The 15,077-nt window shown below is 49.7% G+C and overlaps 1 protein-coding gene across 1 annotated transcript; it reads left to right on the top strand.

Annotated features, from left to right (window-relative positions):
- The first annotated feature begins 266 nt into the window (after positions 1 to 266).
- KCNA10 (potassium voltage-gated channel subfamily A member 10) lies at positions 267 to 1,802 on the top strand. Its single transcript, XM_040232079.1, has one exon. The coding sequence runs from the start codon at positions 267 to 269 to the stop codon at positions 1,800 to 1,802; it is 1,536 nt and encodes a 511-aa protein (XP_040088013.1).
- Positions 1,803 to 15,077: the final 13,275 nt, after the last annotated feature.

Below are 15,077 nucleotides of genomic sequence, written 5' to 3' on the forward strand. Positions count from 1 at the left end.
TTCCAATTTCTTCTCTCATTATTAGTGTGCAGACTCCAAGGATGCAAACTGGTTTCAAGAAGAATGTTGCCAAAAATAACCACAAGGTTCCATCCTGAGCTAAAAAATAAACCATTTTCTAACCTATTGGTAAACCTCACTGCAAGCTGGATCAAGAACCAGCTGAATCCTATACTAGCTCTTGCATGATGCCCTTCTTCCTCTCCACAGCTCACAGCAGGGGGGGAAGACTGAGGGTCTTCATGCTGTTTCCCTGACACCCTAGGATGGATGTGTGTGGCTGGAAAGAAATGGAGGTTGCTCTGGTCAACTTTGATAACTCAGACGAAATCCAGGAAGAGCCAGGCTATGCCACAGACTTTGACCCAACCACCCCAAAAGGCCGGCCTGGGAGGAGCCCCTTCTCCAACTGGAAGACCCTCATCAACGACAGCACCAGCCATGAGACGGTCTTCTCCAAGCTCCCCGGAGACTACTTTGATTCCCCAGGGCCTGAGACAGTGGTCTTAAATGAAGGAAACCAGCGGGTGATCATCAACATTGCTGGCCTGAGGTTCGAGACCCAGCTCAGAACCCTCAGTCAGTTCCCAGAGACCCTCCTGGGAGATCGGGAGAAAAGGATGCAGTTCTTTGACTCCATGAGAAATGAGTATTTCTTTGACAGGAACCGGCCTAGTTTTGATGGGATCCTATACTATTACCAATCTGGTGGGAAGATTCGGCGCCCGGCCAATGTCCCTATCGACGTCTTTGCAGACGAGATCTCCTTCTATGAGCTGGGCAGTGAGGCCATGGACCAGTTCCGAGAGGATGAAGGCTTCATCAGAGATCCTGAGACACTGCTCCCCACCAATGACATCCACCGGCAGTTCTGGCTCCTCTTCGAGTACCCCGAGAGCTCCAGTGCTGCCCGGGGTGTGGCCGTAGTCTCCGTCTTGGTCGTGATCATCTCCATCACCATCTTCTGCCTGGAGACCCTTCCTGAGTTCCGAGAGGATAGGGAGCTGAAGGTGGTGAGAGACCCCAGCCTCAACATGAGCAAACCAGTCCTCTCCCACACCTTGTTCACTGACCCTTTCTTCATGGTGGAGTCCACCTGCATCCTGTGGTTCACCTTTGAGCTGGTGCTCCGGTTCATGGTCTGCCCCAGCAAGGCTGACTTCTTCAGGAACATCATGAACGTCATCGACATCATCTCCATCATCCCCTACTTCGCAACCCTCGTCACGGAGCTGGTCCAGGAGACAGAGCCAAGTGCCCAGCAGAACATGTCCCTGGCAATCCTGAGGATCATCCGCCTGGTGAGGGTCTTCCGCATCTTCAAGCTCTCCCGCCACTCCAAGGGGCTGCAGATCCTGGGGCAGACACTGAAGGCTTCCATGCGGGAGCTGGGGCTGCTCATCTTCTTCCTCTTCATCGGCGTCATCCTCTTCTCCAGCGCGGTCTACTTTGCCGAGGTGGATGAGCCAGGGTCCCATTTCTCTAGCATTCCTGACGGCTTCTGGTGGGCGGTGGTCACCATGACAACTGTGGGCTATGGGGACATGTGCCCGACCACCCCAGGGGGGAAAATCGTGGGCACTCTGTGTGCCATTGCAGGGGTCCTCACCATTGCCCTCCCTGTGCCTGTTATTGTCTCCAACTTTAACTACTTCTACCATCGGGAGACTGAGAATGAGGAGAAGCAGAGCATCCCAGGAGAAATTGAGAAAATCCTCAACAGTGCGGGCTCGAGAATGGACAGCACAGACTCTCTTAGCAAGACCAACGGTGGCTGCTCTGCAGAGAAGTCCAGGAAGTGATATCTCCAGGGCTTCTTGGCCGCGAGTCTCCCGGGTCTCTCTGTCTCTCTCTCCTCCTCCCACCTCTTGCTCTCTGTCTTTCCAGAGACCAAAATATATCATTTGTGACTTCAGACCATCTTTGATTGGAAACTATTTTAATAAACTGATACTTCTGCTGTATTTTCTCAGCTGTTTCTTTTTCAACTGACTGTAGAAAGATTCTATTCTCCTTTCCTGTGAGGGGGAGTTCAGGTCCTTGCGCCTCACCTGTGGTGCCCAAGACCAGCAATATCATCATCATGTAGAAGCTAGGAAATGCAGACTCCAAGCCCACCTCAGACCTGCTGAAGCAGAATCTACACTTTAACAAGATGCCAGGTGATTCACCGTCACATTAAAGATGAAGAAGCGCTAGCTGTGGTCTTCCTAAGAGGAAGCACCTTGAAAGGCCAATAATGGCTGGGAGCAATGAGTAAGAGCTCAGAGTTGTTTTAATAATAGTACCATACACTTGTGTAGCATTGCTTACATTTTCCAAAGCCCCTTTCACCTACATTATCTCACTGCATCTAGAAATAACCAGTAGAACAGACGTGACTATTATTTCCACATTGTAGAACAAACCAGGAGATGGCGACTTGCCTAAGGTCACCCATAACCATGAACAGTCAGTGCTGGAATCCAAATCTCCCATCTGCTGGTCTTGACTATTATTTCTACATTGTAGATGAACAAACCAGGAGACGGCGACTTGCCTAAGCTCTCTCAGAATGGTAAACAGTCAGTGCTGGAACCCAAATCTCCTACCTGCTAGCCAGGTGCTCTTTCCACATGAGGAGAATGTGATAAAACTGAGGACAAGAGGGAGAGGAATTCAAGGGTCCTCTGTCTTTCAGAGGATCCAGACAGCACATTTCCAGACAAGCACACTCTTCCTGGGGTGGGGGGGTCCCCCATTTCCATGCAGCCTGGGAGGCAGTGCCTACCTGGCCTCCTTGCTCCTCAGTCCCTCCCTTGGGCAGTGGACAAGCAGAAACGTTCTCTTGGCCCACCTCCATGAATCTGTGCAAACACTGGGGATCCTGAGTGTGGGGAGTATATATACCAAGGCCTCAGAGAAATGCTCCAGGAAAATGTACAGGCCCACCTACCTTGGGTTTCAGCTCCCTGAGTCATCAGGAATTGACCAGTAGCCTGTGGGGCAGCTGGGGTGGGAAGAGCAGGACCCTTCGACGTGTGTGCAGAGGCCAGTCCCTATCCCCAAGGAGGGCGGTTGTCGTAGGAACTGAGGAACTGCCTTCCTGGGAGAGGATCTTGCTCAGCCCACTATGATCCCAGGATGAGGGAATGGAGTTGGGATTCCTCTAAAAGCAAGGAAGGAAGTCTCTACTCTGTCTCTCCCTCTTACCCTTCAAGTTAGGAGGCCCGTGCCTTCCTCAGACCCAATAACTAATGTCTGGTCACACATCAAAGGAGAGTCAACATCAGAATAATGCCCCTGGGCTGCAGGTCATTGCACAGTTCCACTTTATGCAACCCAAACCATACACCCACAGCATTCAACCTTGGAACATGCCCAGTCCCACACAACCCTGGTAGACACAGCACTGTAGCCCCAGGTACCACCATACAACTTCCACTTCCAGGTAGACTAACAAATGAACTGGTGGGCGGGGGAAGCTGATCCTCTCCTCTCCTGTGTCCTTAGTTTAGGCCCTAAGAAGCTGGGCTTAGTCACCTTAAGTCTCCATCCTGCTCTAAAAGTCTCAATCACCTTCTTGCATGTTAACTCCAAGATGTAACTTGGCACTGAGTCATAGAAAGATCTGGCCTTGGCTTTACAGCCCTGGAGCTGGGCCAGCAGGACTCCTGTCCCAGACCTGAGCCTCAGGGTTCTGAACTTCAGTATACCTTCCTCACAATTTCCTAAGTTCCCTTTCAATTTTCTTCTTGAGCTCATTCTCCAATTCTCTTCACACCCTTCAACTTCCAAGCATAGGGTTGACCAGATGTCCTGGACTCACACCTATGGGATTACCCTGAAGCTTTATGCCAGGCTCCAGTGCCAGGATGGTGGCCGGTGAACAGATTGCTCCCACTGTCTGGGGTAGCATTTCTTTTACAGGCTCACACAAGCTCAGATGCCAGAATGGTGATTGGCACTCTGATTTAGGGTGATACAAATTTTTATATACACCAGGGCCCTTTCAAAAACTATTTGCCCAGAATCTAAAGCATATTCGACAAAAGAGCCCACACACCCACATTCTGCCTTCTGGGAGCCACGTCGTCATAATCCTTTATACTAAAACCTCTCCCTACAGAGAAACCCTTTGCCCTCTCACATCAGCCTTCCAAGTAGATATTATTACCCTCATTTTGCCATATGAGGAAACTGGTTCAGAGAGTTTCAAGGGCACACAGCCAGGAAGCAGTAGAGAGGGATGTGAATCTAGGTCTCTTTGATGTTAAAATGTATCCCACCCAGCTGCCACCCAGAGCATCCTAACCCAGAGAACTGCCTCTGCTGGAGCGAGAAAGTGGGATTGTGTCATGATTCAGGCTGAGCACATTCCTGGGAGCAAGTAGGCTCGTCACCTAAGACCCCTACTTTCTCATTCTCTCTAATTTCATATTCAGAGGCTGAGCCATGGGCTTCATTACAGCTTCACATAATGCAAACAAGGTAAGATACTTAGACTCCAGAGCAGACTGGACCAGTGTCCCCAGAAGCCAAGATAGAGCCCTAGAGCCGCAGTCATTCTCTTCCTGGGATCCGGTAGGAAGAGTCCAGTCTAGCAGGGCAGAGGGAGCCACTCTTCTTCTCCAGTCAATCCATTTATCCCCAGGAGTTAAGAGGACTGATCATAGGATTCTGATGCCCAGGAAGCAGGTCTAGGCCTTCAGGTTGGAGTAAGAGAGTGGGGCTGCAGAAGCAAGCCCTCCAAGACCCCGCCCCCACCCTCCACCGCCATGCCACTGCTGCCAATAGGCCTGGTGTCATGGTCTCTGGGTGCCTGCACTGAGTCATCTATTTCTTCTCCAACAACCCAGGGAGATGGACTATGGGAGTTCCATTCATCATCCATCTGCCCAGCCTCCTGTTGGCAATGGGATCTGTGGTCCACAGTGGAGCACCCAAGATGGCTTATGACAAACAGAATGGAGAGAGGCAGGGCAGACAGGACAGGGCTGCCCAGAGGGTCAAGTGCCAAACACAGAAGGAAAGACATTCCCACTCTTATCAAGGAGGGAAAGACTTGTCAGCAGCTGGGCTCAGAGAAGCCTGGTTTAAGCAGGGCAGAATGGAGCCCTGAAGCTTCATTCAGCCAATTAATATTGATTGAGCTCCTACTGTGTGGCAGACAATTTATAGCCACTGAATAAGGACACAGAAAGAACGAAAAGTGTCCCTTTAAATTTTCACAGTAAAAATATGCATAATGTAAGAAACAACAAAAACATTTTCACAGGATGCTATAATTTGCAGAAGGCTTCCAAATCTTGTGTTTTCTTTTTTACCATGTTATGCTGGCTGTCTTTGCAAAGAATTGTGCAAGTCAGGACAAACATTTGTGTCTATTCATCATTCTCTTTTAAAAATGCTTTATAAACCAAAAAGGGTTTCAAAAACTTAAGGATTTTTTGACTAGAAAGCTTTCTAGATTTGAAATCAAAGGACTTGGCTGAGTTCTTACTAATTGGATCACTTTGACCTCAATGAGCCTCAGTTTCCTTATGTGGAAAATAGAGATAAAAAAATACCTACCTTGCAGTAAATGGGGCCATCCCCCAACCCCAACACACACATACACAGACAGACACACAGCAGGGAATAGTTTCAGAGACCTCCCAGCTGCCTTCTTTTACCCAAACTGGCCAACCGGGCTCCTCAGGACCTCTACAGGTTGCCAAAGTGGCTGCTTGGGACCTGCCTTCTGCTTGAGACAGATCCTTTTGTGACTTCTTACTTCTCTCATTCTTATACTTGTACTCAACCTCTTTGAGCTTACTTCCAAATCTAAAAAAAAAAAAAAAAAAAATTGTACAGAGTTGTACCTGCCTCACCAGGCTATTGGGAAGAATCAGTGATGGAGTGTTATTAAAAGTAGCTTACGGCTGTAAAGCACTACACAAATGGAAGAAATTGTTACTCTTTAAAAGCTGTCATTTTAGACCAATTAACACTGTCCAAGTGAGTATCACTTCAGTTCAGTCGCCCAGTCGTGTCCGACTCTTTGCAACCCCATGAATCACAGCACGCCAGGCCTCCCTGTCCATCACCAACTCCCAGAGTTCACTCAAACTCATGTCCATTGAGTCGGTGATGCCATCTAGCCATCTCATCCTCTGTCATCCCCTTCTCCTCCTACCCCTAATCCCTCCCAGCATCAGAGTCTTTTCCAATGAGTCAACTCTTCGCATGAGGTGGCCAAAGTATTGGAGTTTCAGCTTCAGCATCAGTCCTTCCAATGAACACCCAGGACTTATCTCCTTTAGGATGGACTGGTTGGATCTCCTTGCAGTCCAAGAGACTCTCAAGAGTTTTTTCCAGCACCACAGTTCAAAAGCATCAATTCTTCGGTGCTCAGCTTTCTTCACAGTCCAACTCTCACATCCATACATGACCAGTGGAAAACCATAGCCTTGCCTAGATGGACCTTTGTTGACAAAGTAATATCTCTGCTTTTCAATATGCTATCTAGGTTGGTCATAACTTTCCTTCCAAGGAGTAAGCGTCTTTTAATTTCATGGCTGCAATCACCATCTGCAGTGATTTTGGAGCCCCCCAAAATAAAGTCTGCCACTGTTTCCACTGTTTCCCCATCTATTTCCCATGAAGTGATGGGACAAACTGAGTATAGAACTAGCTTTACAATCCAAGTCAGAGCATGACTTGGTCTCAAAGATAAAAATTAATTTCAAAGACAGTATTAAGGTAGAATGAAGGGATACAAAGCAGGGAAACTAGTAGGAGTAAGGATAATATTATGCTTAATAAACACCTGCCCTCTTCTGGATGTTCTGCACACGTGTTTCATTTCCTCCAAAGCAATCGCTATAAGGTAAGTATTATTTCTGTTTTACAGATAAGGAAACTGAAACTTCAGAAAGTTAAGTAACTTCTCCCTCTGCTGTACTAGGGGGAATCATCATAGGCACCCCAAAATCAGGCTGATCAGATATAGATGGTACTCCAGTTGTCCTGTCCTACCACTTTCTTGCACCACTGTCGTGCCACCACACGGGCCACAACACTCCCTATGGTCTGGGACATTGGAGAAGCTGAGTTTGGAGGCTCCACTCCCACCACACCAGCCCCTCTAGGCCCACACCTGTGCAGAGGCCACTCAGGGGAACTCAGCCACTCGTCTGAGAAGGCGGGCTCTGCAAAATTCCCAGGACAACCTCCTGGCACAGACCTGCAACTGCAGTGTGGTCTGGAGTTGCTGCCACCCCAGACGCTCAAGCACAGGCTATGTGTCCTGCTTCCCCAGCTTGGCCAGAAGCTTGTCTCCTGATGGCCCTTCCCAGCCCTCACTCTGCTCTACACACGGTCCCTTCCCTGTGACTTGCTCAGCACTCCCTCATGTGGCATGAGCTGGTGCAAAAATGCCTCAGGCCAGACACTTCAGTTGCAGGTGGCAGAAACCCAACTCAAATGGAACCAAAAGAGAAGACTTTATTGGCTCACATGACTGAGAAATGCAGGAAAGCTGATGGTAAGCCCACTGGGCCTGGGGACTCACACACCACCTTCAGAGCTCTCATTACTTCTGCCCATCGCCTTTGTCTGGACAGGCAAGCATTCTCCATGGAGAGGGAGCATAGCAGTCCTAGGACACAGTCTTATCACCATCCAACCAAAAATGTAGAAATATGTATAATCACCTTTAGGGCTTTCCAGTGGCTCAGATGGTAAAGAATCTGCCTGCAATGAGGGAGACCCGAGTTCGATCCCTGGATGGGGAAGATCCCCTGGAGAAGGTAATGACAACCCACTCTAGTACTCTTGCCTGGGAAATCCTATGGACAGAAAGAAGAGCCTGGTGGGCTACAGTCCAAAGGGTCGCAAAGAGTCAGACGTGAATGAGTGACTAACACACACACACTTAATCACTTTTGTATCTAATTACTTAAATTCCTCACATGTTAGATCCAAAAGATAGGCGTTTTCATCTATCTCTGACTGTTTAGTTACTCAGTGGTGTCCATCTCTGCAACTCCATGGGCTACAGCTGCCAGGCTCCTCTGTTCTTGAGATATCCCAGGCAAGAATACTAGAGTAGATTTTCGTCTGTCTAGTCTACTGCTGTATTCCCAGGATCTATTACAAGCAGAGAGTCCCTTCAAGCTCCCCCTCCCAACTACCCTAAGGAGTCCAAACCAAGCCACTCTGTAAGGCCTGGGGATATCTTATTCTCCCCCTACTCCCAATCTCCCCCAGATCCTAGACCTACAGGCTGAAGATATTTCTTAATGAGGAGTGTGATGATAAGTGACTCTTGAAGGCGTTATGGGGGTGGGCTCTGGGGCCTGGCTGCAGTTAGAAAGGGGCCAGGGGAGGCCTGGCCTAGCGCATGCTCCAGTCACCCTTGGGAAGATCATTCTGCCCTTCCCATGGGACTGCTCAGCCTGGCGGACAGAAGAGAGGACTGCAAGGAGAGCCGGGACCCCCTTCTCTCTCTGACAGCCCCACTCTGAATGTCTCCCTGTCTCGGACCCCTTCACAAGCTTCCCACTGGAACAAGTGAGCCTTCACAAGTCTGCCCTGCTCAAGAGTCCTGGATGTCCCACCTCCCATGTCCATTTGGACTGCTTCCCCTAATGCCCAGGCCACCCACCCCGCCCACTTCTGCAGGCCCTCCTCTCCTGGAGTCCTGCAGGCCCACCTCCACAGCAGCTGCAGGGGACGAGGGGGAGAGAGTGCACCCCCACAGGTGCCAAGGCACCCACCAACCCTCTCCCAGCCCCACCCTTCACCCCTTGTTCCCTTGCAGGTCCTGGGTTGGAAAGGAAAGAGATCCCTGCCAAGATGATTCTACCCAGAAGCTGATTCCAACCCCCTAAAAAATAAAATGCATTCACCTCGTGGAGTGCAGCACTCCACAGGCCCTTTGAAGTGAGAGGAAGAAAGCTGCCACGTCTCCCCAGAGAGCACTGAGTCTAGAGACAGGAGAGCGCTTGCCCTCAAACGCAGGGATGAAAAGGAACGGGGAGGCAGGGAGCCGGGCGATGGGGGAAAAGGAAGATCAGACACGCTTTTGTTATTGCTTCTCAAGGGAGGTGGAGGTAAGAAGCTGCCTGCAAAATGTCACCGGCTAATGAATGCTGTTTCACTCCGGCGCTGGTGCCGAGGTGTCAGTCAGGAGGCAGGCAGAGGGATGACAGCCGTCCTCATTAGGGACTCTGGGGGGATCTCCTGCTCTTCTGAGCTGGAGGGGCCAGGGCTGTGTCCCCTCCTTCCCACTGACTGTATAGTTCTCTTGTTAAGGGAAGAATAAATATAACAGGAAAAATAAACATGGCAGAATAATACAAAACTACCAAGGTTATTGTGAGAATTAAATAACATATGAAATTCCTTACTGAAGGGTAAAGCATGCTACCAAGTAGGAGGAGATGGATGAAATCTAGGATCAAAACTCCCCTGCAGGTAGTAAAGAGTTCAAGGGCCGTGGCTGTGCCTTTTTAATATTGGTACATAACAGCTGCTCAATGAATCAAGGGAGGAAAGGAGGAAGAGAGGGGCAATCCAAGGCAGAGCAAAGACCACAGGAGGGCAAACCCAGAGGTCCCCAATTCCCCCCACACTCCCCCAAATGATAATAATTGCGACCCATTCACCTGGAGAGTTTGGGCTGAAGTAACTTCTTGACACAGAATTTTCTGTACAGGCTCTGAATTCTCTGTTTTCTGAGAGTCCAAGGAGGAGAAGCAAGGACAGCAAGATCAAACCAGTCAATCCTAAAGGAAATCAACCCTGAATATTCATTGGAAGGACGGATGCTCAAGCTGAAGCACCAATAATCTGGCCACCTGATGCAAAGAGTTGACTCACTGGAAAAGACCCCGATGCTGGGAAAGATTGAGGGCAGGAGAAGGGGACAACAGAGGATGAGATGGCTGGATGGCATCACTGACTCAATGGATATGAATTTGAGCAAGCTCCAGGAGATGGTGAAGGACAGGGAAGCCTGATGTGCTGTGGTCCATGGGATCTCAAAGAGTCAGACATAGCAATTGAACATAACAAAGCAGAAGAAGATAAAGAACACCCACCATGTGCCCAATTCACTTGCTTAGGCACATAGATGGCTTGCTCACTCTGTCCCCACTATGAGCCAGATACCAAAATAGGCTCTGGGGTTACAGAGACTGAGAGGGGTCCCTGCCCTTGGGGAGCAGAAATGGCCTTCACAGAAGAGCCAGAAAGCCATGCCCCACCTCCCCAGAGGAGAGTCTGAGGCCTGTGCCTCCTGATAAGCCATCAACTTTCTGAGCTCTCCTGTGAGTAAATAGCCAACTCCATTCCCCAATTCCCTGGCTCCTTCAGACTGGAGGGGACCCAGCCCCATGTAGACCCAACCCCCTAACCCGTCCTGGGACAGAGCCCACAGAGGGGACTGTGGACACAGCTCAGTCTCCCATCAGGCACTCTGCCCCATTGGAAGCCCCACGTTCACGCGGGAATGAATCTGAAGTCCAGGAGGACAATTCTGCCAGCATTGACAGAAATTCTAGTCCGGGAAAAGTCTCCTGCCAGGAGAGCAAAGCGAGAGTCATGCTCCCTTCTGGGTTCTGAAGGATCAAATACCAAGATGTTTCCCTTTGAGCAGAAAGAGGGGAAAACAGGGTTTTGTATTTCCCAAGACAGGCTCATCTGGCCTCATCTTAGGGAGAGTGGGGACCTTGCTGCAGGAGGTGGTGAAAGAAGCCAGGTCTGTGTCTCTTTTTCTGTTTTTCGGGGTGGCAGAGGGACACAGAGAGGAAGGGAAGGCTTGTGGCTGGGGCCTGAAGTCTAGCAGGTTGATCATGGAAGAGGTTTTTTTAACAAAAGCTTAAATAAGTGAGTGGAAAGAGCAGAGAGCTGCAATCTTCTCTTTAAAACTGGATAAAGGGGCAAAAAAGAGGGGGAAAGCTAAGACTAAGAGTAGTTCCTTATAAAGGAAAGAGGTGTTCCGATGTCATGAGGTTTGTTTTAATTTTCTCAAAAACATCATCGGTAAATGAAATGCTCAAGTTAAACTGTTTTAATGACAGATGGGTGCTTTTTTAAGTTAAGCAGGCTTGGAGCACTGTGCTCGCTGGTAAGCACAAGCAGATATGGCCATGTTGGATCGGAAAAGTCAGGATATGCAAGGAGCTGGGCCTTGACAGCCCTTCTATTACAAGTCCAAGTTGCTCACACTCCCAGACACTCAATCCTTTCAACTATAATTTGGAGCTATTAGGGTATATCTTTTAGAGATGCCAAGAGAATCGGATGAGATGTCAACTACAAAGCCCCTTTCATAGAACTAGCACTAAATAATTAGTAGACTTCGAATTTCCCTGAGCACCTCCATGAGATCTTGAAAAAAAAAAAAAAAAAGGTTCAAAACATAATCAGGGTCCCTGTTGCCACTTGGTGGCAGCCTACCTGACTCAGGGTGGCCCACTGCCTGGAACACTCCTGAGCAAGCCTCTGGCTTCTGCCTCTAGGGGACCCTTAGGACAGCACGGCGTTTTCCCAAAAGCAAAGATGCCTCCTTCCAACTCCTCTGTGACACTTCACCGTGTCCTCAGAATTCCCTCCTATGACAGGAATAACCACAGTAGTAATTAATGCTGCGGTGGGTGCATGCATGCCTGCTAAGTCTCTTGACTCTGCGACCCTAGGGACTGTAGCCCGCCAGTTTCCTCTGTCCATGGGATTCCCCAGGCAAGAATACTGGAGTGGGTTGCCATGCCTTCCTCCAGGGGACCTTCCTGACCCAAAACTTGAAGCCGTGTCTTCAATCTCCTGCACTGGCAGGCAAATTCTTTGCCACTGAGCCACCTGAGGACCCAAAACCTGGTGCACCCAAATAAATAAATTAATTAAAATATGCATTTATTATTTCATGGTGTCTGTGAGCCAGGAACCCAGGCACAGCTTCGCTGGGCCCACAGGCTCAGGTCTCTCATGAGGCTGCCCCCAGGCATCAGCTGACGCAGCAGTCACCCTGGGGCTCAACTTGAGGGCAGGGATCTGCTTCCAAGCTCACTCACGTCCTTGTCGGCAAGACTTGGTTTCTCCAGGGCTTCTGGACTGAGGGAGACAGTCCCTCCTGCTGGCCAAAGGTCACCCTCAGTTCCTTGATGGGTGAACCTTTTCATAGGGCAGGAGACAAAAAGGCAATTTGCTTCCTCTGAGTAAGCAGGTGAGAGGCATGAGTGGGGCAAGTGAGGCGGGGTCTACAGTCTTGGCCAACCAGCCTCGACACTGATACGCCGTCACTTCCAGGTATTGGCTACAAGCAACCCATTCAGTGTAGCCCACACTCAAGAGGACTGGGGCACGGGGTTTTGCGGAACCAGTGTCCAGCTGTGACGTCCTGGCTTCAGTCCTTGGTTCTCTGAGTTTATGTAGAGAGATCATTCAGTTTAGGGGGCAGGGAGGCTATGTTGAGGATGCTTGATGATATTCTAATGAACTGGTCCTGCGACAGCCATGGAGAAAGGTCACCCTCATGAGAAAGATGGCAAAGTGTGCTCTGAAGGGAGTGGGTTTCTGGTGTCAGTCTTCCAAGGAGGAGGGTCTTAGACAGGTGGAGTGGGTGTGCACCTCTACTACACCCTCCCTTTCTTGGAGACCTCAAAGAGGGAAACTGTCTCGATATGAGCTTCAGGGCAGAAGGCAATAAGATGACACGGGAGGCAGCATAATGGTCCCCTAAGTTGTCCACACTGTGATTCTTAAAACCTTTGAATATGTTACTTTAACATGCCAATAGGGGTCCTGCACATGTGACTAAGTTAAGGATCTTGAGGTGGGAGGGATGATCACAGATTATGTAGGACCCACGAGGGTCTTTATTAGAGGAGGTGGGAGGTCTGAGTCAGGAGATGTGCCAACAGAAGAAACTGTGATGAGACCATGAGCCAAAGTGTGCAGACAGCCTGTAGTCTCTGGAAAAGTCAACGAGGAGGATTCTTCTAGAGCTCCTGAGAGAATACAGCCCTCCTGACGCCTTAGCTGTGGCCCACTGAGACCGGTTTTGGATTCCCAACCTCCAAAACGATGAGTTAATATGTTTGTGTTGTTTCAAGCCACTGAATGTGTACCAATTTGTTGCAACAGCAACAGATAACTAATACCATTTGGAACCTGTTGAAAGAAATGGAGATAGAGTGGGTCAACATATAGAGCTTAAGCCTGACTTCTAGGGACTTGTTGCTCATGTGTACTCCTCCTTGAGTCATCTAGGGCCTGTGCACTAAAGCCATGCACCCCTGCCCAGGCCAGAGAGTTAGAAGGAGCTGCACCCTTCAGGGGACCATGAGGTGAAGGCAGAAAGGATTATCAGAGATCCCCGAAGCAGAGGTGACTTGCCTGTGAGGTCCACCAGCCTCTACTCTCCAATGTGTCTCTGAGCCATGCCCACCCTGGAGGGGCAGGTCTTATTTCTTGGGAGATGGAGATCAAGGCTTATAGGGGATGCCCCACCCCCCTACGCTGACATCCTCTGCAGTACCAGGAGGCCTGACATGAAAGTCCCCTGCTACAGGGCCTTAGATGCTAGGGGGTGGCTACCAATAAACCTAAGGAGATAATCAAAGCTGCCAGAAGCTTCAGGGCCAAACCCTAGAGACAAGGCCTCTCCACTAGCTGCTGTGGAGCCTCTGATGAAGCCGGCCTGCAGACACTCCCCCTGCCCAGAAGGTGTCCCCCATCAAGTCACAGCTCTCAGCTGCCCGCTGGCTTCTGCTCTCAAATCCTCCCTCGAACCCTGTTGGCTCTACAAAGATAACATCTCATCTGGGGTGAAAAAAATCTATAAAAACCTTTGTAGGTGTTCCGGAGCCTGGTGAAGTCCAGCTGGCCCTTGTGGAATAGCAGAGCTGCAGGAAGTTGGTGACAGGATGCCCCAGGGAGGGACAGGCTGCCGTGAGCCCAGGTAGGGCACGTGGAGAGAGCAGCTGAGCCGGCCTGTTTCCCTTTTCCTCTGTGCAAAGCCGTGGCTCATGTCAGGGGCTCTGAAGCACGGCTGAACTGGCACCATAATTCCCACACTATAAACTGGGACACTCATTGGCATAAGAAACATTCTGGCAAATGGAATCTGATTTCAGAATTACCATATTTTCTAGGACACTGCAACCAATTGAGAGAACAATGGGACAGAGTATTTAAATTCTAAAACATGGTCTCCCTCAATAAATCTAGCCACAATAAGCTCTTGATACCTGCCATCCCTACAAAGCTCCAAAAGGGTGAAGGTCATGCTTTCCTCACCATTGATGCTTTCTCACCTAGTGCTAGGTGTATGTCATAAATATTTAATGAAAGAGAGAGAGTGAAAGAAAGCATTCGCTTTGACAAGGCCCAGACAAATTCCCAGCAAATTTGTCCCAGACTTCATGCCAGGGCTGTCAGCTATTTGGGAAAGACCACATAGCCTTCCCTCATGGCTCAGCGGTAAAGAATCTGCCTATAATGAAGGCAACAAAGGAGACGTGGATTCAATCCCTGGGTCAGGAAGATTCCCCTGGAGAAGGATATGGCAACCCACTCCAGTCTTCTTGCCTGGAGAGCCTTATGGACAGAGGAGCCTGGGGGCTGCAGCCCATAGGGTCACAAAGAGCTGGACACGACTAAAGTGACCAAACACACATGTGCAGTCTCCTATTTCACCCTCAGTACCTCCAGGGGGCAAGGGTTTTTTCAGGGTCCCTCTGCCCCTGTTGGGGGAGACACACTGGAGCCTACCTGGTACTTGTACCTCTCTGGCCTGACCAGTCCCAGAACAAGCTACAGTGTTTCCAAGCAGGCCAGGCAGCTTTAATTCCCCCACGCCTACTCCCCACCCCCAGGAGCTGAATGGGAAAGGACAGAGGAGAAGCTGGGTGGTGTGGGGCTGACAGACACAGTGGGGAAGGGAGGACACCCCTTCAGGATGCCACTTGTTATGAACTGAACTGCTTCCCTCCAAAATCTATATGTTGAAGCCCAAACCCCGATTGTGACTATACTTGGAGGCAGGGCCTTTAAAGAGGTCATTAAGGTTAAATGAGTTCATCGGTTCAGTTCAGTTCAGTTCAGTCGCT

This window comes from Oryx dammah, unplaced genomic scaffold, assembly GCF_014754425.2.
Source record: "Oryx dammah isolate SB20612 unplaced genomic scaffold, SCBI_Odam_1.1 HiC_scaffold_28, whole genome shotgun sequence".
In the NCBI taxonomy this organism is placed as follows: domain Eukaryota; kingdom Metazoa; phylum Chordata; class Mammalia; order Artiodactyla; family Bovidae; genus Oryx; species Oryx dammah.